Here is a 27,439-nt window from a genome sequence, read left to right on the forward strand (position 1 = left end):
TACTTACAATGTAAAAATGAAGCCTATTTGCGATGGTTGTAAAATATGTTTCAACGATTTTAGCAAATAAAAGTTTGCCTTTCAAACTTTCCTAACCAAGTACTTTTCTGAGTATTTGAAATGTATCGTTGTAATATGTGAAATAGGTATCCGCTCGAAGAAAAAAATATATACTACGCCACTGGTTTGATGTGGACCCATACTGGTTCAAAGGCAAGTAACTGAATCGGAGGTGAGGTGGCTATGTGAACTGTGTAGAATCCATCTGGCCGAGTTTAGGGTTTGGTTGGTCGAGTCTTTTCAGTTTCAGATTTACAGTAGTAGTCGTATTGGTATGTGTGTGGCAGTAGACTTGCGTGGTGTGGCAAGCGAACGAGGAAAATTTTAATTTTAACTTTCGATTCCTAACATAACAAACAAAGGAATGTTAATTGGGAAAGGTTGTGAATACTTCAGCGATTGTGTTCATATCAGCATGTTAAAGTTTAATAACAAGTATTACCGATAAGTGCAGTTTATTCGAATAAAATCTACCGTGATGTGGCTGATGATTCACAATAACTCGACGCTTTTACTTTTGTAGTGTTTGTGTTCAGTTTACTAAATATCTGTATAGTTTTGTGTGTTTCTGTAACGGTTTGTTGAAGATAGTTAAAAATCGTAATTTACATTAAAGTATATAAAAAGTATGGCGTGATCGAATATAGTAAATGGTATGAAGAAGCCTGTTCATAAAGCGATGGATATAGGAAACTAATCTTACTACAGGTGAGTGTAGTACCTTCGTAGGTATCATGTGTGCTTCTTACGATTGGTATAGTTTATTTATATATGTAAATAAACGTAATAAGCTATTATAATGAAACGTGTATAATAACATCGTTATTTTTGAACATTACCATAAAAATGCCATGTAGGTAGGTATGATATTTATAATGGCGATGCTGATTTTTATTTAATTGTTTATTAATATTTTTTTGTTCTAAGAAAGGCCCCATTGAAATATATCTATCCATATATTATACTATTGTACTACTTTTAGCAGTGTTTCTCAATATTTTTGGTTCCCGGTTGTACCATTCCGAAGAATAGGTATAAGTACCTATGTAGCAAAACATTTTTCAATGGACCTTCGTTCCCTCCAGAAAAATGGGAATGTATAGAAAAACATTCCGTACAAATCAACAGTTTAGTCGTTTAAAAGGGGTTACTTTTATTTGTTTAATTGCACTGAAATATTCATAATTTAATAGCAGTTTATTTTTAGTGTCTACCTATCAATAAAAACTATTAACTTATCTTTGGTACATCTTTGTACAAAGTATCGCATGTATTGGTTAAACCGTTAAACTGAGCAAGAGAAATTTTTGGTAGATTGGTGAACAGTTTAATCTGAACAGACACCGTACCTAAACTCTGAACCGTCCAAAGTGGCGGCTCATGTAATAAAACTGCCAACAATAGACCGCCTTTAGTCATGTCTAAGCGCAATTACCACTTTATAAGACCTTTCAAACGAAACCCATTTTATATTCTCTTATGGACTTGTGCCTACAATGCTCAAAATAGTTTAAAAATTTTCGGAAGGGTGGATTCAAATAAATTCTACTATGTTGTATCGAAATATGGGAATTGAGCAGATAGTACATAATTTTTGCTGAATTTTACCTACAAAGATAAACTCAAAAGGATTAAATAAAATTCGGACCGTCCTCCTTATTACTGTGGATGTTACCCATTCGACAAAATAAGGTTATAAATCTTCTGGAAGTTTTGTAACTTCAGTCGCCACTTTAGATGACTCCGAGTTTACACAGTCATAGTACATAGGAAAGTAGCATCTTTAATTTCATCTATTTGCTTTGTTAGATTTCAAACTAAAAGTTGAATGGGGATCTATGTAGGTATAGTACTATGTACCTACAATGGTAAAGTTACAAGAGCATACTATACTGACTAACTGGGTAGTTTTACTAATATTTTTAATTTCACGTATACAAAATCATGTGGTACCTAACTGATTTTGTATACATGAAATTTAAAATACGATTAATGCTGTGCACTACCTTGGTTTCTGAAGTTGAAGATGTAAGTTGTTTATTTTTATTGTTCACAATAGTAGATACATACGTACATATGTAAGTATATCTGCATAAAAGACAAAATTTAACAGTTTGAGTAGCAGCTCTTTTTATCTTTGATGTGATGTTTAATTTGAAAAACATCCCATGCGGGTGTCAAGGAAAAGTTTGGTATGTGTCTGGTTTGAATTAATTGCGTTATTTCGAGTACTGACTGGCTACAAATTGTTGTCGTTGTAATTGCTTCTGACTTTTAAGAATTGTGAACTTCCGTCAACTCCGTTTCTTAGAAAAATTTACCGAACCAGATGTCTTTGTAGGTTCATTTGTGTGCTTTCAAAATGTTGTATTTAGAAAAAAGGCACCAAAACGCTTCAAACTAGAAAGTTTAGCCGGTTGAATTTACGTCGTTGAAATTTTGACATATGAACAAACATTCGCATGTACACATGTGCTTCCGGAATGACTACGATAAATTGCCTATACCAAACGTTACCGTCAAAAAATAATGAGGTTGAAATAAACGCCAACGGTAAGTAGGCACCTAATACAAACAAAATTTTTTAACAGCTTTAGTTTATTTTAATTCTAAAATATGCCTTTGATACACAACTATTCTTAAATAGCAATATATGTATCTTCGAACTAAATTAAAATTGCTGGATGGTGCTTATATACATATATATTATAAATTATATTAGTTTGTGCAGGGTATACCATTTTCGGCACTTCCCGAGTATTTTTCTTATTTTTAAAGATAGAGGGTTGCGGTTTTCGCGACAGCGTGTTAAAGTTTTGTGAAAATAAAGATGGCGTCAGCAGAATTTTCAGATCCTTTTTGGTTTTGGAAATACAGGGTGGAGTTGAATAGTAATATCGCAGTTATATCTGAACTTATCGAAGAAGTTAAAACGTATTCTTATAGATTCTTTTTCCGTAGAATCTAGTTGCGTAGTAAGGTTTTTTCTAGCACACTTTTCATTTTTTCACTGTGACAGACGTGTTTTTTTAAGTGGGACACCCGGTACATTATTTTTTATTTTTATTAGGCATAATGCGGATTTTCCAAAAATATATAATTACATACAGTTATTTTCAAAAACAAGCTCATTATTTAAGATTTTCTAAAATTTGTACCTATAATAGGTTAGGATGTTATAAATAAATTGAAGGGTTTGTTATTTGTGTACCATTCAATACTCAATTTTATTGTTACTGTTTTTTTATATTTAGCTGTGGTACTGTCAATCAATAATACTAAGCATTCACATAAAATTTTGTACATATAACCTTGTTTTCTGGAATTTTTACGTTGTTTTCATTAGGTCCCTACTTAATTATTTTATTTAATGTTTTTATAATTTTTATTATCAGCATTAAATAGTTACACTTCTTTAATTATTACTTCTTACCAACTGTACTGCAGGAACTATCGCTGTATTGGTTATGACTCATTTTTCTGTAATTAGAGTGTTATAAGTAATTAAGAGGTTAATTAAAATATAATTTATTGAGGAGACTGCAATGTTGTTTATAGGTATGCATTAACAGTTACTAACTATTATACAGGGTGAATCATTAATTTATTTTAAGGTCTCTTCTTTGAATCTCATTATTTTGAAAAACTTTTAGACAAAAGTTGTACATTTTCAAAAGGGAAAATCAGCTGCTGACTTTAAACGTAACCTTGACTATGCAATCTCTAGGTAATTTACAGGTCGTATTTTTTTTTAATAGCAATGCGTATTGTTGATTCCAGCAATGGAGGCAGCATACCCTTGGTTTGAATTTAATTTTTCTGTCCGCATTTTTTAGGAATTATGAACAATCAAATATTCGAAATATCTTGATCAAATTTTATTTATTATTTCCGAAAATGTTCTAAATAAAAGTTGTATTTATGTATGTTTGAAGATTTTTGACCCCAGCGAGAAACTTTGTAAACGAAAATAACTTTGAAATTGATTGCTCATAATTTCTCATCAATACCGACTTAAAAATAAAAATCATTCAATTTAAAAAAATTTGTGTTCATTCTGTTGCAAGGGGTCAAAAACCTATGCATTCGCTTTTAAAAAAATGTCTTGACCTACAAATGACTTTAAAGATTGAGATCGGGATCACACTCAAGGTAAACAATAGATTTCCTGTTTGAAAACACAACTTTTAAAGGGTATTTCCGATTATAAACTTTTCCGCTCTTTCTGCCTCCTCATTTCTAAAAATGATTTTACTTGCAAATAACTCGGATGATTAAGATAAAACACGCCTAAAACTTTTTTCATGATAATGATAGGTATTTTATTGTATCAATATATATAGCCTATGACTTTTAGTGTTTATAAACATTATAGGTTTATTTTAACGGTTCTAACTCAACCCTTTCGTTGAAAATATATGAGTTTAATATAGTCCAGTCAAAACGATAAATGCTTGCAAAAAATATGTTCAAAAATCAAAAGTACGGTGTATTGTATACATTTATATACAGGTTAATATTATTAAATGTCTAACTATCGGTGTAAGAATTTTTGGAATCAAGCTAACTAGTTGTTNTAAAACTTTTTTCATGATAATGATAGGTATTTTATTGTATCAATATATATAGCCTATGACTTTTAGTGTTTATAAACATTATAGGTTTATTTTAACGGTTCTAACTCAACCCTTTCGTTGAAAATCCGCCAACATTTTTATTATTTTAGTGTATAGGCAACCTTTTGAATGAGACTTAATACGGTTTAGGACTTTGATGGAATGCCCGTCAGAACGAAGACAAGAACCATTAATCGTACTGGTTTTGCCGAGTCCCCGGTTACCCGAAAAAGTCACTATTCGATGTATCTCTAGTTTAAATGCTTTTCGAAGTTGAAAATATCGGTCCTAATGTTAAAGAGGAAGAATAATTAAAAACAATAAAATTTTTATAAATGAAAGAAATTAAGTATGTGTATAACTGTATCATCTTCAGAAGTACGTCTTCTGTCTACAATTGAAAATTATTCAAAATAAAATCAAATCAACGTATTGATCATGAAGAAGAAAATCTGACTTAAAAACAGAAAAACTTGGTCAAAGCTAAAAAATACTGGTGGTTATTTGCTGCTGTTGAAGTATTTTAAGCATCAGTAGCAGCAAATACCTATCAGATGGCGATACACTGCCTCAACGTGGATATTACATAAACTCGCTTTTTAGAAGCTTCTTCAGTGGAGTTAGTAATTTATCGAGAGTGTAAGATCGTAATCGCGATTCGCGTTTGTTCTAATTAAGAACATAAACGTTAACTATTCTTATTACTCACAAATCACTGAAGAAAAACCCATCATATAATTAAAATTGCGAAGGAATGAGAATTAGAGACGATATTCCGTTAATAAGTGAAGTTGAAACATTGAAGGAGATCATGGGAATCTGCATGTAAAAATGCTTTACACAGAGAATACAAACATGGAAAAATTTGAAATATGTACCTACACAAAAGAATTTTTAATACAAATATTTGAACGGGTATTTACATTGTATTAAAAGAAAAATTGTTTGCAATATGTTCATTTTGGGAAACTCGGTAGTCGTGAATTGAAACTGACGTGTAATCGTATTCATTATTTTAATTTCCTTTTTTATTTTATTTTGAGAAGTGAGGAGAACTAGAGGACCTTTCAATGTGTTATATTCCGACAGGACACAAACTATTATTTTTCAGAGGACAAAAATAATAGTTTGTGTCCTCTACATTAATGAATATTTTTATAATTTTTTTTTGCGTTTCACGTTACTGTATTTAGCTCAATGTCACCTATTAAGTTAGGAAAACCCCACTTGCGGACGGTATGGAAACCGACTGCGCTGTTCCGTGTGTGATTTTGATATCGTCCGTGGCTGGGTGACTAGTAGTTCCGGCGCCTCTAGATTGGCAGAAATCTAGTGGATTTCAATGGTGTTCCCGTCGTTGTCATCTAGTTCAGTAATAATTCAAGGAGGCAAAAAGAGGGCCTTTGGGTGGTGGAGCACCCGGAACAGGGGGCGAAATCCAACGCCATAGCTAGCGATGGCTGACAACAGCTGTTAGTTGTGACGTCATTATGAAGAAGGATGCTGCGCAAGATTTTCATTGCACATGTACAGTAGGACGAAAGTGCGAAAATTAATCTTTCTAGACAGGACGACAGTTGTTTATCTACTGATTTATATTGGCTTAAGTCTTTTTTTGAATGCGTAATCTGATATTGGCTTGTGATCGGGTGTATATTGTGAACGTGTTTGCTTCTGTGCCATAATTGTTTCATTGCATCGAAAAGTGCCTATCGTACTCGACTGTCGCATCACAAAAATACCCAATGCTGTATCAGTTTCCGGTTGGGTGAGAAGCGATGTGGTTCTTAAGTCATTCTTGGTAGCGTCGAAAGATGCGATTGCCTCAGGCGTCTATTCAAGTGACGACTTGCCTTTAACATCGTCCTTCAATAGTTCGTTAAGGGTAGCTGGAGACCTGTACTCCATAGCCTTAGGTATGAATTTCCTTCGGAAGTACCATACCCAAGAATTGACGGTAGTTGCGCGTATGAGAGACGTTATTGTCTTTGCTCTGGTAGTGGTGATTTTTATATTAGAGCTAATTTTTTTTGTAAATGAATTTTCCGAAACTGCTTATTAAAGCACAACACTAGCGACAATGGTGACAGACCTAAAACTTTCCGCCCCACCTACACACTATTTTTGGGGAATGTTTACGCCAATATAGGCGATTGTGGGTGCTCCTGTGTCCAACAGTACTCGATTATCTCTAGAACGAAAAATTATATCGACGTGGACCAATTGCATTCGATTCATAATCATTCAACTTAAAACTGATTAGGTTAGGTTAGGTTGCAGCAACATCCCGTTCCTTCCAGAGTATTCGCGAAATCACCTAAGTTTGACGGGAAAACATCATGCACTACTTTCATTACACAATTCGAGATAGGCTTAGGGACTATGCTTGATAACCGAAGGAAAAGGCCATTGCACTTAATTGCGCCTTAGGTGATAGCGTTGAGGTAATTTTGAATACACTATAACCTGGAGAACTAACAGCATACCAACAGCTACTGAAATGCTTGGAAATGCGATACGGTCAGGCTCACTTGAAGTCAGTCTGTCACGTCCAACTATGAAATCGGCGTTAAAAAATAGGGAAAAGCATGCAAGAGTATGAGGCGAATATTGCAAGGTTTTCGTTTCGCCTATTCAAATATGCCCAACGATACTTTCGAAAAGTTGGTCTTCGACTCGTTTATCAATGGATTGAGGGATGAAGACATACACAACAGCTATATCAACTGGAGAGTCTATGAATATGGAATATGATGTCGCTAAGTAGGCTTCCCAGAGGCAATGAGTAGCATGGATCTGAGGACGACTAGCTTGAAGGCGTTATTCGCCTAGTATTAAGTAAGATCAATAAGAAACCAAGACCAGTATGGTGCTGGAATTGTGGAAGATTGGAATACGTAAGAGTCGCCTGCAATAGCGAAGAAGCTGCTCAAGAGAACGTACCCCGCATATAGGAAAACCTGTCAGAGACGACTACAAGTATCTATGTGGAAAGAACTTTTTGATCTGGTATGATAACGCCACCCTAAAATAGTTGCTAAATTCCAAGTCTTGAAGGTCAAGTAGCACTTTGGAAAGAAAAGCTTTAAGAATACAGTTTTGATATAGAACACCTAGATGGAAATAGCCACAAGAAGACCATGCCCGGAAAACTGCAAACAATGCATCACGGACTAGCAATATTCTGCCTGATAACACCAAGGCAGAATAAGACTGGGTTGGTCCCCAGAATGCTCTGAGAATGTAAAACTTAAAGAAGACGAAGTGCCTACTAAATTTATCGATGTGAAATCGTTATGGGCCCAGATGGTCTGCTGAAACGGGTGGTAGAAAACAAGGATAGTAGTGAGAGCAGTATTCAACTGATCATACCACGAAGTTCGGTGAAAGAAGTCCTGTCCTTTCATGATGGTTCGTTGGGAGGACATTTTGGAATTAACAAGACTCTTGAAAGAGTACGTGAGCGATTTTACTAGCTGAGCTGGAAGAAGAACGTTAAAGACAGGTGTAGGAAATGTACTACATGCGCATCCCAGTAAGGGAACATAAAAGCGACAGCGTGCCCTTCCCTCCTCATGCGCTAATTACGTAATGTCGGCAGCTCATTTGAATGAATTGCCACATCTGAAATGTTTCATGACTTATTCACAATCTCAAAGGAATACTCGGTGGCTCATCGTGTGGTCGCAGACTTGAGTATAGACTGCGGAATAGCTGTGGTATTCAAAAAGAAATTTGGCCGGCACTCGGCGCTGAAATGTCGAGTTGGAAGAAAGGTGCTAAATTTACCGGATGTGAATCGATTTGTCTACTGCCTTGTCACCAAAAAAAATAATCGTCTAGAAAACCCACCTACCGTTCGTTATGGGATTCTTTGGTTGTATTAAGGGACCGGAATCTAACCATTAATACTGTGAAGCTGACTATGCCAAGGATATATTGTGAGTTAGATGGATAGAACTGAAGAGTAGTACGAATACGCATGTTAGGTTCTGTTCCGGTACACCGGAGTAGAGATTTTGGTATGTATGGGCAATCTACAACGAGAATTCGCCCACTGTAAGAGAGTGGATTGTTACTTCCATTTGATGACCGTATGCCAAATGGGTCATAATTGCAGGTATCTACATAACCCTTTGAAGAAAGGACTGATTATGATCTGGGACGAGTCATCCTTAAGGAGGAGGAAATGTTACGTACAAACATGTACATTGCTGAACAGGAGTTCTGGAATATTTGAGAAGGATAAAGATTCTTTGAGATCCCAATATAAATAGGCTCTAGACGACAGCTTTAGTTAGTATTGGACAGCTGATATATATAAATAAACAGTGCGAATATATATACCGAGTGGTATAAATACGAGGGTCACGCCGAAATTTTTGAAATGTGGCAACAGCTTGAGTTGTAGGGAGTAACTGCTGCATTTATCGGAATTACGGAATCTATGTAAATGTGTTTACAATGATTTTCGCTGTTAGTGCTATTTGCGTTGTAGTACCGATCGTCTACATTTAGTGAAACATGGACTTAAATCGAGAACATTACCGTGCGATGATGTATGATTTTAAAGTGGGTCTAACTGAACAACAATGTATGCAACTGCTGAATACCGACATTTGGCAGTGAAGCGCCATCATAGGCGACTATATTTAGGTGGTTTACAAAATTTCGCCGTGGACGGAGCTTGTTGCATGACGCAGAACATTCAGGGAGACCGTGTCCCGCTGACACCCCTGAAAATGTGGCCCATATTCAAAATGTGATTGAGGATGATAATCGGTGCATATATACCGTTATAGAAGGTACTGTTGGATCTACGGCAGTTAGAAAAGTTCTCCATGAAGAATTGAGCGTGATAAAATTATTAGCGCGTTGGGTGTCAACATATTTACGGAAAATTAGAAAGCACAACATCTGAGAATCAGCCGTGAAACGCTGCTTGCTACGGAACGGAAGTCACCGAATAATTTTATTACAGGTACTGAAACCTATATTTCCTTTTATGATGTTCCCATGCGTCAAGAAAGCAGAGTTTGTGTGTTTGAAGATGAACCCACGTTGGTCACAGTGGAGAAACAACGTACAACGAAGAAAGTATTATATGCGGTTTTCTTCTGAAGCACAGGGCTTGTGAAGGCCATTAAGCTGGATGGCCAAAGGATAGTCACTGTTGCCTGGTACACCCAACATTCTCTGCCTGATGCCTGAATGCTTCACCACTTCCTTACAAAAAAAAAACTTTTGGGTGTTTCATTCTCACCAGCCAGTGATGCTGTTGGGCGGGCAGTCCCTCCGGACTATGCCGGAAGGTAGGGCAGAAGGCCCTCTTCAGCCTGCTTTCAGGAATCGTAGGAATGGGTGGGTGGTGGTTCGGGTGAGAAAGATGAGACGGACGAAATGAAGACAGAAGAGAATGAAAGATTATCTGTGGAATATTACTGCCTCAGCATTTGCCTAAGTGATCCAAGGAAACCACAGAAAAACTTGGACCAAGGCAGACGGACCCGGAATCGAACCGGCGTCCTCCCGAATGCTAAGCATACAACTGCTCGTCAACGGGCACTATGGCCAGGGATGTACTGTGGTTGGACCAAGACCAAGCAATGAAATTATGACATATATGCTGAATATTAACCCTATATAGCGATAAAACATACCCAAAATTATGCGGTGTTTCTATACAATGATGCAAAAATATTTGTTCCTTTGTCCAAATGACTATTGTTGGAATTTGAATATGCCGTTAATATAGGTATCAATTTTTTACTAAAAATATGTCAAATATGCACTTAATTTCTGCTAATTTTGCTTACCCGAAATTACGGGAAGAGTAGTAAAACAAGAAAAGGTAATTTAAATAACATTTGTGCGTAACATTATCTATTCTTTTCCAAAATTAGTTTTGGATCTTTTTTTTGCCCACACAGACACCTCAATCCACTTTAGGCATTTGGAATTAAATCCAAGTTTACCTTTACATGATCGGATAGCAAGTATAACTAAACTACTATAATTTGCAGAAAATGTTAAGCAGTAGATGAGAATTCACCAATAATAGCCACTTAACAGTTTGTAGGTTGCACTTGCTAACTTTTCAATGGAGAAAACTCCAATTAAAACTGTTATAAACTTACAAATAGGTCCACCATATATAATTATAAAAAGAAACAAATACTCAAAAGCTGAATCTAAACTAAAGCTTGATTTTACGCGAAATATGTAATTTTTAATACCGTTAACCGTACTGAGAATTTGAGAAGAATTTTTGTAAGGTTTTCAGTACATTAAAGTGAATTAATTTTGGAATTAACTTTTACCACTACGTTAATTGTATTGTGGCAATAAACGTCTCATTACTACAATCGCTTTGCCTGTAATGAAAATTAAATCGTAAGTAATTGTTTGCGTAATTATTCAGAAATGAAAACGTGTTGACTTGGAAATCTAATTGTATTCATAAGCCATTATACATTAAACTGTACCTTTAAGATTATCCTGAGATGCGCTTCTTTGATGGGAAACGGTCTTAAAGTGAACGTCATGGTATAATAAAGTAACATAATTACTTATAAGAAAATTATATTACAATATTAGATATTTTACTTATAAGAATTGTCTGATAATCTTAATTATAACTAATGTTTTTCATTTAATTGCAGTGATGAGCAAAGTAAGACCAAGTGTTAGTATTGATTTTGATCTTGCTTATTTGGTCTTGGTCTTGTTTAAATACTTGTAGTCTTGATATTGATCTTGGTCTTGCTGATATAGTCTCGGTGTTGGTTTTGGTCTTGCGTGTTAAGTCTTTGTCTTTGTATAAAGACAGTTTTGGTTTTGGATGCCTCATTTTGGCCGGGTAAACCTCACTCGAGAGGGAAAGAAGATCCCACCACATCTTACCAAATGTAATTATGAGGAAGAGAGGTATCCAAATAAAAAGAAAAGCACCTCACGTAATTAAGTTAGAGATGACGACGATTGATTTAATACCTATAGGTATCATAAAGTCGCCAAAATTTTGTGGAAAGTTTACGAGTTGTTATTTATTTACGCTATTTATAGTGAAACGTTCTTCGTAGAAAGAATAAAATTTTATTAAATATGTCATAATTTTCGTTAACTTTAATGAAAATATAAAATGGAAGAGAAAACTTATAAGTAAACTTCGTTTCATGTTAATGCCTCATTACATTTCATATACATTAGATCTATGAATCTTACCGCTACATATGTTTTTGTTGCAGCTTTTTAGAAATGGTGAGGTGGCGCCCTGATGTCGCGCCGCTTAACCCCCATACAGCACCCCACTCGTGTACCACATCACCATCAGCTTCCCACTTCAGATAACCCCTATCAGGTAAATGTATGTTGCTGTCTAATAATATCAATTATGCGGCAAGAAAAAGGACCATCATCTTTTAAAATGAAGCTTATTTTGGCCTTTTAAAGCTATTTTTGATAAAAGTCATAACTCAAAAAATATTGTAAAGATGTGATACAGATAAGGTAAAACGTTCAACGTACATAGAAATTACACATTTATTTGTCTACATATTGTCTTTTTATTTCGAATGAGCGAAAATGCCTAATTTTGCGGACGTGTGGAATATGTCTTTTCAATCACATGTATTTAAAAATGTATTCTGCTTTTTTGAAACCGGTCCTAAACTAATCGAACTTTCAAAACAGCGTAGCAATACTCAAAAGTTTTATATTACTTTATTGCTGAAAATATTTGTGTATGAATTTGCTTATATCACGTCGTATTTTTCAAAAGATGATGTCACCCCTTGATGATTGCATGTAATATGTATAGGAAGTGGTGTTGTGTGTTAAACTCGTTCAAAAATCATAAAGCGCAATTGTTAGGTAATTGTAGGATGAACACTCATAATAAAATAATTAGTTATTAGTAGACTTATCAGGTTTTGACTAACGGAAACTAATTAGTATGAATTTGTCATCTTACAAACTGTTTATGTTTATAATTTGGACAATTAATTTAGAAATTCGAAAAAGGTTGTTAAAGGTGTATGTTTGGAGCACGGCGCTGTACGGGTGCGAAACATGGACAGTGGGCACGGTGGAAAAGAAAAGGTTAGAAGCGTCTGAAATGTGGTGTTACAGGCGAATGATGAGGATACTGCGGATAGAAAAGGTTAGAAATGAAGAGGCATTAGAAAGAGTAAGAGAACAGAGGACTCTATGGAAGTCAATAAGAAATAGGCGAGATAGGTTAGTAGGACACCTTCTCAGGCATGGAGGTCTGGTCAGAGACATATTAGAGGTAGAAACGGATGTTAGGAGGGGCAAAGGTAGACCTAGATTACATTACTGTTCGCAAATAGTTAAGGATATGAGTTGCTGTAGCTTTAGGGAAATGCGAAGATTAGCGCAGGATAGGAAAGAGTCGAGGTGCGTGTCCAACCAGTCTTAGAACTGACGACCTTACGATGATGATGATGCGTTTGGACGATCAAAATAGGCAAAATCCGCAAAAAAATATCTATGTGAATGGGTGTATCTTCTTCCTTAATTCCAGTTAGGACTGTAGTCATGTGTTACGTTTTGAACACACCCTTATTAAATTAGGGAATGCTTCATGAGTAGTACAGACAAAATGTAAAGAGATAATCCAGTAATAGTAAGCGGTGTAGCGCATAGGACAAGGGTCGACTCTATAACTGCCTGGTTGGAATATTTCTAAAGTCCAATTCTGGTAACATGCTCAAATTCTGCTTGTTTGTATCTCTTTCTGTTGCACATTAATTCGTGTAATGTTTTTGTCATGTTAGCGCGGAAAGCTCGTTTTGCGTGCTATACATTAGTCTTTTGAGCGCATGCGCTGAAGTTTATGGGCATGCGCAGAAATCAGTTTTTCAATGACAGTGGCTTTCTAACCTCTAAATCATTTACTCTTATTTCGCCAATTATCAATTTAATAACGAGCTTTCCGCATAAACATGACAAAAAATAGTATACGTACCTCGGGAAGAAACAGGGTTGTTTCAGACCCGAGCCAAAGGCGATGGTGGCAATTCACATGCAGTCTGAAATAACCTGTTTCTTCCCTCGATACGTAATGTACTATTTCTTTATTAGTGTCCGCTGCAATTCCTACCTGACATCTTTTTTCTGTAGTCATTTCTTTGTTGATCGATATTTCGCGAACAAAAATTGATTTTGACTTTGTTGAGGTGCCGATCGAAGCATATTAACGCCAACATAATCAAAAGAAAATAATATAAAATTCGGTTGAGTTTATTTAATCTAATTGGTTCTGATATAACTCTATGCTTTGAAATAAATCAGATATTTAGGTTAGGTTAGGTTAGGTAGTATATGTAATTAGATATGTTTATCCATTACTAGATACTGTATATCTGTACTAACAGTTGGAGATTTGAATCAGTTGCCTCCTGTACTGGGATGTTATTCGTGTGGACCACAGTGATGCGACACACATAGTCCACATCTACATCACGGCTCATTTTTATTTTTACTTGAGTAGCAATACATAAAAATTTTGTGTAAATCAAAGTGTTTAATAAACTATAATCATTTCACTTTTACGGGAGAAGGTTTACTCACTACACAATAAATGCTTGCATGTGTGTAACTTGCGTATTTTTATATTAGTTAGTCTGGATGTTATGTGTTAATAGTTATAATACATGCATAGATTTTCTGTGTGGAACAATATAATTATTCCTGTTACGTATTCGTATGTGTCACTGGATATAATATTTAATAATTAATAATGGATTTTGATACAACGAAGGGCTGTGGAGCAAGGTATTCTACAAAAAAGAATCTGCCGGTATTAATGTGCTTAATAAATTCAAGAACTTCATTTACCGATAAAAACATTTTAATTACTTGTAATAATAATAATAATATAAATTTGGCACGAGATCGCGTAACGCCATGAACCAATACCAATAATCAAATCAAAAATGGCAAGTATTGACGTATTCGAGGTAGAACTAGACAATTGCAACGAATGGGCGTACTTAAATGTCTACTGGCAGTGTCAAGATTTATTTTGATGGACACATACATTCTAACCTTAAAATCCTTAACGCTGCTTTCACACATACGGTTTTCTAACGGCAACCGTGCCGGCTGTGCCGTAATTTCATTTGCTTTGCGTTCACACTGCACACGGTTTTTCACTTCGGGTTTAGTTTTGGTTTGATATGTGACCAAAATGGACGAAACAAAGAAAACGCATGTTGTTACTAATGATATGGCATGATCGCAGAAAAACACAAAAAACAAGAAAATTTTGGATTCATCCACTACTTGAAAACAGACAATTGATGGGTGAATTTGTAACATTATTTCATGAGCTACGAGAGGATAGCTTCAATTTTTTTTAATTATTTTCGAATGTCCATTAGGAGTTTCGATGAATTATGCGTAAAATTGCAAGATGATTTACAAAAAGAGGACACACATATGCGATTGAATACAAAAGAATTTGAATACACTGTTCCAAATATTTTCACAGAGAATAACAGAAAGACAGATACAAAAGAATTCGAGTAGAAATATTTACAAAAGGGTGTAATATAATGTTTAGCCAAATACGTTTTAAATTAAATATAGCGGTGTTATTATCCGTCACACTATATAACTTCTTCTGTAAACTGCACAATTCAGAGAGAAAAACGATCCTGAAAACAATTTTTGCCGTGTGAATACTTCTATACACTTGCTTGTCTCACTGTTGCAGTGCACGGCTACGGCACCGTGCCGTTGAAGTCCCCATGCGATGCTGCGACGGCAGCCGTGTACGGCTCCGGCAGCAAACCGTGTTGTGTGAAATCTTGCATATAAACCAATGTATTACTATTATACACGGCACCGTTGCCGTGCACGACTACGGCAAAAAACCATATGTGTGAAAGCAGCGTAAGAGCATGACGTTTAGATAATGCACTGTATGCAACGGTACCCATCTGTCCAAAGGAGGTAATTCCGCCATCTGTCATAAAACCTAGACGGAAGATGTCTCGCATACTACTCTCTCTTTTATACTTAATAAAAGTGTTAAACAAACAATAAAAATTTCATTGGAAAAAAGAAATTCTTTCGTACCTATATGAGAGCGAGATTACCTATTGTATTTTTCAACGCTAATACAAATTTAAGAGAAAGGCTTTAAATCACTATGAAATATTTAATAAGATCAAATGACTTCCTTGAATAGGGGCGAAAAAGAATTGAGTCTGATGTACACCATTTTTGAGTTCATAGTATAGGTAAGCAATCTAGGGTGTTACGCGGCAAGGCACTCCAAGGGATTGTTTTGAAACTATTAACTATTTTATGGAGATTCAAAAGTTTTTTCTTGAATTTGGACTGGAGCTTCGAAAAATTCACGCCTATAAATGCAATTTTTATTGTTCGTTTAGAACTTTTACGAAGTGCATCGTTAAACATGTATGATAATAAATGATGGAAAATTGCTCTTTACTTTTTTGCGAAAATTGCATTCTAATTCCTCGATTTTTAACAGAGTTACAGTTCTTGTGTTATAAATGCTTATCACATACATTGCGAGCGAAGTCAAAATATGTAACCGCTATTTCATATATGTATAATAGTCGAGTGAGATGTCATTCGAAATCGAAATTTATCGAAATTTTGAAAATGGTGTATCATCATTTTTCATTAACATCGCATTTCTTGAGTTATAAGTGGTATTTAGGAGAACAGAGGACTCTATGAAAGTTAATAAGAAATAGGCGAGATAGGTTGGTAAGACATCTTCTCAGGCATGACGGTCTCTATCATACATTGTGCTGGCTAAGCTACGACGGGTAATGGCTATCTCAAATCGAAATTCTAACAATTTTAACTTAAAATGTATAATTAACTTTTTTTAGAAACATTTCAGTCTGACTAGTAAAGTTTTTATTCAAAGATATTATTAAATTATTAAATTGACTTTCACTGATTCAAAATGCAACCTTAACCAGTAACATTAAGTCAAGCCTCCATGTCATTTCCCAATATCCATGTATCTTTGTTTCGTTTGATTTTCCTTTTTTTTATTTCGATTTTTCCATGGTTTTTTATAATGTATTTAAAATATGTATGTAGGTATATTATTTATCGAAGCATTTTTAATTCTCATTATGTTGTCACATAAGAAGTTTTTAAAAGATTTGAGTTTTGGTTTGGAGTAGTTTTAGTTTTTCGTTATTTCGGAGGGTTTATTATTGAACGGTATGATCTTTCGTACACAATGAATAATAAGGAAACAACAGGGCATTTTGCTCAAGACAGTGACGTGAGGCGAACAAAAAATGGGCACAAGATGGTTTCTTTTCATGTTGCCGACGCTTTGTTCAATAGAATTGGTTTGACACTTCGGTTCGGCAGACGCGCTGTATAGAGTACAGAAAATTATTACGCTTGAGTACAGAACATTTGTTGGTTGATTTCGAAAGACTTTACGAAATGCACTGGATAATATGAGCTCATGATCCAAAGGATAACAAGAAGATATGATACCGCGCATTATTAAACAAAGAAATTGAAAGCCGTGACGACACCCTGCGTGTTAAGACACCACTTGCACGCCACTACTGTTCGTTTCAAGAAGTTAGAGATATGCCCCCTCTCTTTATTAGGATGCGCCGTAGCATAATTCCAAATTCAATCATATTTGTCTGCGGAGCTCATTTCTCCACCGATCTTCGAGTGAAAACTAGACAAAAGTGTATAGTACCATTTGCAAAATTATTTAAACTGCCTCGTTAAAATTTAACAATATGCTATATTTAAAAGCATATTAAGCCAAAAATAATAACAAGTGAATTAACTTAACGTTCTATACACCTATAAAACTTTTGCTTTGTTTTCTATTATTAATTTATATACATTTTTTTTTAAGAAATTGCTAAACATTTTCGTCTAGTACTGTACAGTTCTAGCCGATCTCCTAAGACCGCCCATCGAGAGCTCTGCTCGTTCAAGCTTGTTCCAACTATTTCTGTCTTGCTCACGTCTAGTATGTATTCTTTCTATCTTCGCGCAGATTTCTTCAAGGTCACAATTCTAACAAATTGAAATGGATTGTAGACATGATTAACTTGTGTAGTTATTGCGTTATTCTTATGAAAAGGTCAATCCCTTTCAACATTTCAAGTTAGATTACTAACCGTATGAGGTCTGTACTTGTACCTTTGATGGTCTTTTTGGTTGATTTGGAACCAATTTCCAATTCCACCTCCACTCTTTCCTATCCTGAGCTAATCTTCGCATTTCCCTAAAGCTAAAACATCCCACATTCTTGACTATTTGGGAACAGTAATGTAATCTGGACTTACTCCTCTTAACTTCTTCTGCTTCTATATGTCCTTAACTAGTCCTTCATACCTAAGAATGTGTCCTACCTACCTATTTTGCTTATTTCTTATTGACGTCCATAGGGTCCTCTGTTCTCTTATTCTTTCTAATAATTCTTCATTTCGAACGCTCCCTAACCTTTTGTTTTCCGCCGCATCCACTGTCCATGTTTCGCAGGCACAGCGCCGCGCTCCAGACATCCACCTTTAACAATCTTTTTCGAATTTATAAATTAACCGTTAGCGAGTACAGAGCTACTTCTTTTTGTTGAAGTGTGTCACTGCTACCTATTAATCTATACATCGAAAACATGATCAATAAAAGCAGGGCAACTGTATGGATATACAGGGGCAAAAGATTAGTATGCTTGGATTACAGATGATATAGCAGCATTAGCATCTAGCAAGGAGGAGGTAGAGATAGCCTTTAATAGAATGCAAGCGGTATTGTATGCAAGGGAAGAAAAAGTAGGAAAAGAGCGAATATAAATTAAATGAGACGAAAAATTAGAAGAAATGGTCGAACTTTGATATATAGGAAGTCATATATTTAATATAAAAACCGGTATTAAATATGTAAAATTGTAATGCAGGGGCGATTCATAAATTATGTACCTGACGCAAAATCCATCTGGTTGTCATGTTTACGTAGGAAGTGGAAGGCGGTTAATGCATGCGTTACTTGAATATTTGAAAATTAAATAATTGTTGGAATTCGAAAAATCATTTCCTTCATTGAGACCTAAAAAAATATTTGTAATACACGTGTTACTAACGGTGGAGTGAGGGGTCAGGAAACGCTGTACGGTCTCGTTACGTGGAAGGGGGACAAACATTGATAATTACGTAATTTATGGATAGTTCCAAAAACCTAAGTAAGTTGTTACCTACGAGTGAGTGATCAATACAGGTACAGTTGGTAGAAAAGAGGGAGGGGGTGACACAAAGTGAAGTGCCCTATATTTAAGAAAAGAATAAATCTGACACTGTTTTTAATCTTACTCTACTAGCTCTTATTGTTTTACTAATTATATTCTAATTAACTGTACAAGAATGAAGGCCATTAGGAGGCGTTTTAGGTATTTTGCGCGAATAAACATTATACATAATTCTGTAAGCTATTTCTTTTAACAGCTAAAAAATTACTGCTTGTTACGAAATTATTACTTACGAAACTTCTTGTTTAATCACTTGCGGCTGTTTTCTATAAATAATTTTATTTCATTATTATTTGTACATTCATTTATTTTGGTGAAAAAATCTTTGTAATTTTTAGTAGAAGCCAGATTGATATTATTTATTACCATTGTTGTTTTAGTGTCCGACAGTAGATGGATTTCTATCCACTTTCACATTTCATTTAAAGTCAATTAATATTGAAGTGTAATTTTTTTAGTATCAATGTTGATACTTCACTGAAAATAACTCACATAATCGATAGGATATGTTCTAGGCAGTAGAATTCAATAAAAAGTTTTATTAGTTGCTAATACTACAAGGAAGTAGGTAATATCTCATAAACTGTGCAAACAATGGAATCGCAACTTACTTTATTTACGATATTTTGAAAAAATTCGAACTAAATTTTATTGATGTTTAATTTTCTTTCGGATATAGTTTATAATAAAAAATGCTCAAATCAACAGCCGTTTTATTGATTTGCTATACTGGTCCTAAAAAGTTTTTATTTTATATTCACTATATTCTTTAGTATTTGTACTTAAACAAACGTCCCACGAAATGTAGCATTCTACAGATGGCGTTTATTACACTGTTTACATATAATAATATTGATATATTTTATTGGGCGTGCTGTTGAATGTAATTTTTTATATTTATATATTTTTTATGTGTATCATTTAATTTTTTTTTGAGGTGTTTATATATATAAAGAATGTTACATTTTTTAATGGTAGCGGTTGAGGAAGCCTGTTTTGCAGATACTTTAGTAATTTCTGTTTTAATGTTTTTTTATGAAAGTAATTTGACATTATAAAACTGTATGTAAAAAAAAAACAAGATACTTGAATGAGTGCAGTTTCGCTGTGCCCGTTCTAAACTGATCTTTTTAGGGCCGCCCACGTTTTTTTGAATAAACATCGTGATATCTTGTCAAGTTCATTAAAAGAACTGTCTGTCAGTGCTGGACGATTTAAATCGTCTTTTTTACTGTCCTCCCTTCGAGCAACATACTCACAAAAACGTGTTGCAGGTTTCGATTTTTGATTTAACTATTCAGGTTTAATTTCCTGTTTCTTGTTTTTGAAAATTCTTGTCAATTTTTTAAAAAATATGACATGGCAAAGGCTAATTCGTATCTTTTCAAATAAATAGAATTGAATAAATGCAATTTAAAGCGTTTGAAGGGTGTTACGCTTGTACAAAAGATTTTTAATATTTGATTAGTTTAGGAAAGTTTTTCTAGAAGCAGGAAATATTAATTCAGATAGACGTGGTTGAAAAACATATATGTACGTATATTCTAGATATTCACCAATTTGAGCATTTTCGCTTGTCTGACATAATAAATAAATATATGCTGACAAAGAAATATAGTGTAATTTCTATGTTCGACGAATTTTTTGCCTTACCTGTATAGCAATTCAGGGCACATAAAGTTGCAAAAGAAGCCGACATTTTCGGGAAGATCAAAGGAGTGATACAATAATTTTTTTGTCATGTTAGCGGGGAAAGCTCGTTTTGCGTGCTATGAATTAGGGAAGAAATGGCCTTTTTTCAGCCGTGTTTTAGTCGGGAGGCAATGAAATTAGTCTTTTGAGCGCATGCGCTGAAGTTTATGGGCATGCGCAGAAATCAGTTGTTCAAAGACAATGTCTAACCTCTAAATCATTTACTCTTATTTCGCCAACTATCAATTTAATAACGAGCTTTCCGCACAAACATGACAAAAAGTAGTATACGTACCTCGGGAAGAAACAGGGTTATCTCAGACTGCATGTTTGCCATTCACATGCAGTCTGAAAAAACCCTGTTTCTTCCCTCGGTACGTAATGTACTATTTTCTTCTGCCACCGGATGGCTCGGCATTGAAGGTAGTTTGAAATAAAGATGTAAATATCTAGAAATAACGTACCACATTATGTGTGCTATATAAGTCTATACTTACTTACTTTGTTTGTTGAAATTTGTTTAGGAGAAGTAATGTTATAAAAATAAAATGTGTATCATGATTCAGTAAAACGGGCAAATTTAGAATTTCTTGTAAAAGATTGTAGATAACGACTAATTTATAAATAAAAATGTAATGTTCAATACTTATTTTTATTTTTCGAGTTTAGAGATAATTTGATATAAATAATTTTAATACATAAATCTGGTATTTGTTGCCGTGCGTTTATTTATTTATAATCTCAGTTACTTACAGGCAAAACAAACCCATAAGCAAAACAACGAAATTAATGGAATTCTATCGAGTTAATATGGTCTTTTTCAAAGTACTCATTTACAAAAATTTATACAAATTTATGTTTTTTTTAACTGTAATTAAAAGTAATTTTGAGATAGGTACCTACCTAGTATTGATTACTTTAAAGGATGAAAGAAATNTTCTCGTATGTGTATATATATATATATATATATATATATATATATATATATATATATAAAGTATTATCTAACTAGTCACCCAAGGAAAAAATTAAAACAATTTTTTTGATTGTAATTGGTGTTAGGATTAGGTTTGCCTGGATGCATGAACCATAGCAGAACAGCGTGGAAATTATAGTCTTACTTTTGGTTAATTGTCAGGCATTAGAAGCATAGAAAATATATTGTTACTTCAAAATAATGCATACAACGAATCACAGCTAAGTTGTTTCTGTAAAATTTCAATATTGCTATGTATATTTCTGTTATTCTATAATACCTATATTACGTTAAGTTACGTTATAGTGCTTTACCCTCAAACTAACTGCAACCTAAACAAAAAAAAAATCCATAGATTGCAAAAAAGATTGAGAAATGTTACAAAAATCAGTTTTGAAAAAAAATTGAACTCATTTAAAAATAGGTTTAAAAGCCGAACAAAATAAGCTCCACTTGAACTCAATTGGTCCAGTGGTTCTATCACAAATAGCAAAAACCTGTGAAGTTGCACGTTTCCTTGATAAGGCTGAAATTTGCACACATTACGGTATAAGTAACCCTCAACATATCCTCCATATTTAAATTGCAAACACCGTGAGAGGTGCTAAAGCCTTGTAACGTGATGTTCAATAAATTATTTTCATTAAAATGTCAGCCAGTGAATTAATAATCTTTACTTATTTTATTTTTTCAAATTTGCCCACTTCGTCTTTTTCAACAAATCCCGATTTTTATTAGATAACGATAAAAAAATGAATGCCGTTCATTAAAACATTTTCCAATGTAATCATTGTCATTATGTTCGCTGCCTAGCATTAATGTCGAGAACTGATTGTATAGTCCGATTGTTTGATAATTCGATTCCACCTTTATATAAATTAAATAAAGTAAGAGAAATAATGTATTTTTTTTGTATATTTAGGGCACAACATTACCGTTACCGCACACCTATACCCACCCATACCATCAGTCGCATGAGTCAACAAATAAAGGTGATCGAAGGGGTGGCGCCTACAAAAATGTTACTCCCTATGATACAGGAGTAAGCGAAGAAAGTTTCACCGACTCGAATACGTATTACAACTGTAATCAAGAATATTCTCATTGTCGAAATAAATCTCAGAATAATGAATGTGTGTATTCGGACGACAGCGGTTCTACCAGATTGCCCTATTATGAAGAAATATCGCCAAAAAGGCACTCAAGAAACTACTCTTCCGATCGTAATCCTAAAGGTGCGAAACCGTTGTACAAAGAAAATAGAATCACATCATCTATTAGAAAGGACGTGAGAAAGGTGTACCCCAACCAAAGCAGTCCATGTGAAGCCTATTTTCATGATGGATCTCAAAGGTATGCGACTGTTTCCCGTTCCTTTCATTTCGGCATAGATAGATCTCCAAAGGTGCCTATTCAGCTTATGCAATTTTTGTTTATTTTTTTCATCAACCGTTTTTTGTAAATTAATATTTTTGTTTGTATTTCAGACATAGTGATAGTACAGGTGCCCCTACAATACCAACAGTTCGAGGGGGTGGTTTGTCGCGTTTATCTGATAGACCTCAAAGTTCTTTAAGTTCTTCAGGAATAGGTAGTGCTGTCGTCGATGGTTGTGGTGGTCGATGCCAAACATTTGAAAATGTTTGCTACTATTTTCTTCAGGTAAATACGTATTGTACTTATCTACTTCCTATATGCTAAGAGCAAAGGCTTTCACGGCCGGAATCAATGGTAGAATGATGATTCGGACTATAGGGCCGTGGTATAAGTGAACTATTCTGTCCAGCAGTAGCAGTAGCTGACGAAACGTCTGGACAGAATAGTTCACTTAGACAACGGCCCTATAGCCCGAATCTTCATTCTACTATTACTATATTTTACATATTTTAATGTTAAGTGTATAAAGTTGGCAGGATAACTAGAATCGAAAAATCGCCCAGATAGTAATTTGCTGTTATTTAATCACTAATTAGTCGTTTAGACAAAAATAGCTTATACAAAATTTGTAAATCGTAAAATTTTCTACAAAAATATCTATACTTTTTTCATAGGAGTAACCATTTTTGTGATATCGCGAGTTCAAATATCAGACATACTGATATGTACCCATATTCCATTGTATACGTCATCAAACGCTCAGTACAAGAAGTAAAAGTGCGACAGTACTGGTTTGTGTGAGTCATGTATATACATATATTTGAATGTACTCGAGTACAAACAAAAATATATTTTTCTCAGTTTAAGTTTTTGAAATGTGGTGTTACAGGCGAATGATGAGGATAACGTGGGTAGAAAAGGTTAGAAATGAAGAGGTATTAGAAACAATAGGAGAAGAGAGGGCTCTATGGAAATCAATAAAAAATAGGCGAGATAGGTTGGTAGGACACCTTCTCAGATATGAAGATCTAATCAGAGACATATTAGAGGCAGAAACAGGAGTTAGGTTAGGTTAGGTTAGATTACTGTTTGCAAATAGTTAAGGATATGGGTTACTCTAGTTTTAGGGAAATGCGAAAATTAGCTCAGGATAGGAAAGTGTGGGGTACTTGTCCAACCAGTCTTAGGACTGACAATCTTATGATGGTGATGAGTTTAACTGCAGCCCAAAGCATATCCAAAATGCCAAGTTCATATTTTATTTTTACATGCAATAACTTCGATACTACCTTCGTTCACTTTTTAAAAGGGGTAAAACTACAGTATTTAAATTATTTGAAAAATCATTTAATTGATAGATTAAGTTTTGTAAAAAATACACGAAAAATAAAAGAATACTGCTACCTTGTCTTCCTCCAACATCTGCTGCTGCTGCTTTTCAACACTTATTTCGTGTATACGATCAAGTACAATTATGGGTCAGTAATGAATCAGACGTAAAAGACTGGGGTTGGAAGTTTGCAGATATAGTTTTGCATCCCGTTATTGGCACGTGCCTCAGAAAAACTTTTTGATACAATTTTTTGCAATTGCAACACAGCAAATTAATTACGATTGGCAGCTGATCGTAGAAAAATTCACCTTCAGTAGGTCGGAATCAGCTGCTTTTTGGGGGTGATGTTATTGTTTATGTTTGGTATTAAGTTACGGATCAGCCGAAGAAAATGCACTCGCGTTAAGGTCCATTGGATGACTGAAACATGTTAGAAAAACTATGTACCTATCACAATCGAAAATCCCATGATCGTAAACTGAAGTGGACCTAATGTAGCCGATGACGTCGAGTATTATGTTTTTTTACACAGAAAAGAAATTTTAACAACTACGGAATAGTTAGAAGCTGTGCACAAACAACCCTCACCACCCAGCGTCAGTTGGTGGTGAGTTACATTCCAATGCCTATCGTATAATTCGGAATATTCCCGGTATCTTGGCCAAAATTCGCAGCAACTGGGTACGTCGCTATCAGTGTTGCATTAAAACGAATGGCAGACAATTTCAACACTTTATAAAAGGTACGCTCTTCTTTTTCACTTTTACCTTTTTTTTACAAGGTGGAAGTGCATTCGGCTTCTTCCCGGTAGGTACTTGTTACATCCCCCCAAGATCAGCTGAGCAATATTAGTCGCCTACATCCAGGCCCGTAATGAAACAAATTGTACGTTCAAATTTACAAAGACAATTTGCGAGCTCAATTGTCACTGGATTGAAAAATTGTATAACATTTTTTGTTGTATTTTGTGCCAGGAAGCCATGTTTTTTTTTATTATTATAAATGGGAGACCCTGTATGTATATGTATAAAAATGTGTGCATTTAAGTATGATACGACTTTTAAATCGTTTTTAATTCGCGATATCTCAAGGATGATTACTCATACGAAAAAAGTAGATATCTTTGTAAAAAATTTTATGATTTACGAATTTTGTACAAGTTATTTTTATAATAAAAATAACCGTTTAGGAGTAAAATGCGAAAAACCGATTTTTGTGACCTTTGACCTTGAATATAATATTTTGGGCATGGAGGATCAATGGAGACTTGATATTTTATTTATAATGATATTTTGAATACCTATATAAACTTTCAGCTCTATGCGAATTTTTGCAAACCATGAATCTATTTTGACCGGACTGTAAGGGTTTAGACAACAACAGCAACTCTGCTTTCTTGGTTATTAAGCTACATTCCAAAAAGCCGAATTTTACAAATTAGTTCTTGGTAGAAAGGAGATAAATTTTTAGTATCTTCATTACTTTGCCTATTTTTCTATTACTTTGTTTTTTATTATTTATTGAAAATATGTTGTTCAGGTAGCGTTTACGATGGGAATACTAATAGGAACATCATTATGTATAGCTGGAGCAGTTCTTCGAAAATCCACTGCGAGAAATTTGCAAGTTCTCGTTTATATAGGGGCCCTTTTATCACTAGTAAGTGCTCTTTTATTGGGCATACAATGCAACGCGCGTAATAATGCTCGCAAACGTAAAAAAGCACTTCGTAACGCCAAAAGACAGCCAATTCCCCTCGATAATCTGCAAACAAGGATCATCCCTCATCAACAACAACCATTAATGGTGGTTGAACATGCGAAAAGGTAAATATTCTTCTATAATTTGTAGTTAGGTTGATTGTTTATTAAATTTGTACTTGTAAAGAGCGAATGCAAATAATGTAGATAAAAACCTTTTAGCACAGATGTTTATCGTGTTCTTGATGTTACTTTTAGGCAATGGCTCTAGAAAAACGAAAATGCTTTTTTATAAGTATTTCTTTTGACATAAACCACGTTTTTCTCGATTGTATAAAAGGTTTAAAATGGCGAGTTAAAAACATGTCATCCTTGTAATGTGTGAAATATCCGGAGAGCATAATATAAGTAAAATTAATAGTTTGAACAATACCAATTTCACTCTCATATCGTTGGATTTCTCGTGTTTGCAATCCATATGTTCAATTAAATTAACAATTAATAAGTGTATAACTAAAATTAGTGGCGAAGATGACATGTGCCACGAACTTACCAGACGTGGATCGCAATTTCGAACTTATTGTTAGTTCTCATTAGTAAGCTGTAGGTAGTTTCGACCAATTACCGATTAAACTGAAGTTGCTCCTTATAAAAGTATGTTTTGGACAGTATATCACCATCTACTGATATTGTTTCAAATGTTTGACAAGGGCATTACAAAAGTAGACAGTAAATATCAGTAGATGTTGATATACTCCCCATAATCCGATATTAGATCCTGCTTTTTGTTTTGTTTACAAACTAATATTTTAAAAACATGGTATACATTGTTCAATACTTTTGCTACAAAAAATACATTAAACAGTTTTTGCATTTAATTAACAAAATATGGGTAAAATGCATATTGATTGCTGTTATTATTCAAAATGTTACCTGCATTAAATTGGAATTCTGATAGCGCATTTGCCTATTCCTATTTTTTTTTTATTTCAGAGTACAATCAAATGTTGTTCTGCAAGATGTGCCTCAAAGATCTGCGGTTGTTGAACAGCAAGGAATACCTTGGTGGAGAAGAAAAGATATTAAATAGTCGAAAATTTGTATATATCTATGTTAAAACAAAACTAGCCTTAAAGATTGTAATTATTAACGCAACGAGTTATTTTTCTTTTTATAATTTTGACATGCAAAGACTGATTTCATCGAATGAATTGCATGCTATTTTTTCTACCTCAAGAATAATTATGACGTTTTAAGCACTATGTCTAGTCTAACAATAAATATGTAACAAAGTAAGTGAACTTGTATGTATGTAACAAATTATGTAAATTTGTACATTAAAATTATTCTTGCAAATGAACTAACATGTATTAATTATTTCTA

The 27,439-nt window shown here is 34.3% G+C and overlaps 1 protein-coding gene across 2 annotated transcripts; it reads left to right on the plus strand.

The window, feature by feature from the left end:
- Positions 1-301: 301 nt before the first annotated feature.
- Positions 302-27,416, plus strand: LOC108742593. Of its 2 annotated transcripts, XM_018477861.2 has the most exons (7): positions 302-768; positions 11,339-11,584; positions 11,924-12,036; positions 22,569-22,999; positions 23,134-23,308; positions 25,896-26,182; positions 27,050-27,416. In XM_018477861.2, exons 3-7 carry the CDS (start codon positions 11,953-11,955, stop codon positions 27,144-27,146), a joined length of 1,074 nt encoding a protein of 357 aa, XP_018333363.1. In that variant the 5' UTR covers positions 302-768; positions 11,339-11,584; positions 11,924-11,952; the 3' UTR covers positions 27,147-27,416. The 2 variants fall into 2 exon arrangements, with proteins under 2 accessions (XP_018333363.1, XP_018333362.1); XM_018477860.2 differs by lacking the exon at positions 11,339-11,584 and having other exon boundaries at positions 303-768.
- The last annotated feature ends 23 nt before the right edge of the window (positions 27,417-27,439 follow it).

This window comes from Agrilus planipennis, unplaced genomic scaffold (genome assembly GCF_000699045.2).
Source record: "Agrilus planipennis isolate EAB-ADULT unplaced genomic scaffold, Apla_2.0 scaffold204, whole genome shotgun sequence".
Lineage (NCBI taxonomy): Eukaryota > Metazoa > Arthropoda > Insecta > Coleoptera > Buprestidae > Agrilus > Agrilus planipennis.

Bases quoted from the DNA above. Each gene is read 5' to 3' on its own strand.
- LOC108742593 (XM_018477861.2), top strand. From the start codon at position 11,953: ATGTCGCGCCGCTTAACCCCCATACAGCACCCCACTCGTGTACCACAT. The intron at 23,309-25,895 runs GTAAATACGTAT...TATGTTGTTCAG, and splicing joins TTTGCTACTATTTTCTTCAG to GTAGCGTTTACGATGGGAAT. The intron at 26,183-27,049 runs GTAAATATTCTT...TTTTTATTTCAG, and splicing joins GTGGTTGAACATGCGAAAAG to AGTACAATCAAATGTTGTTC.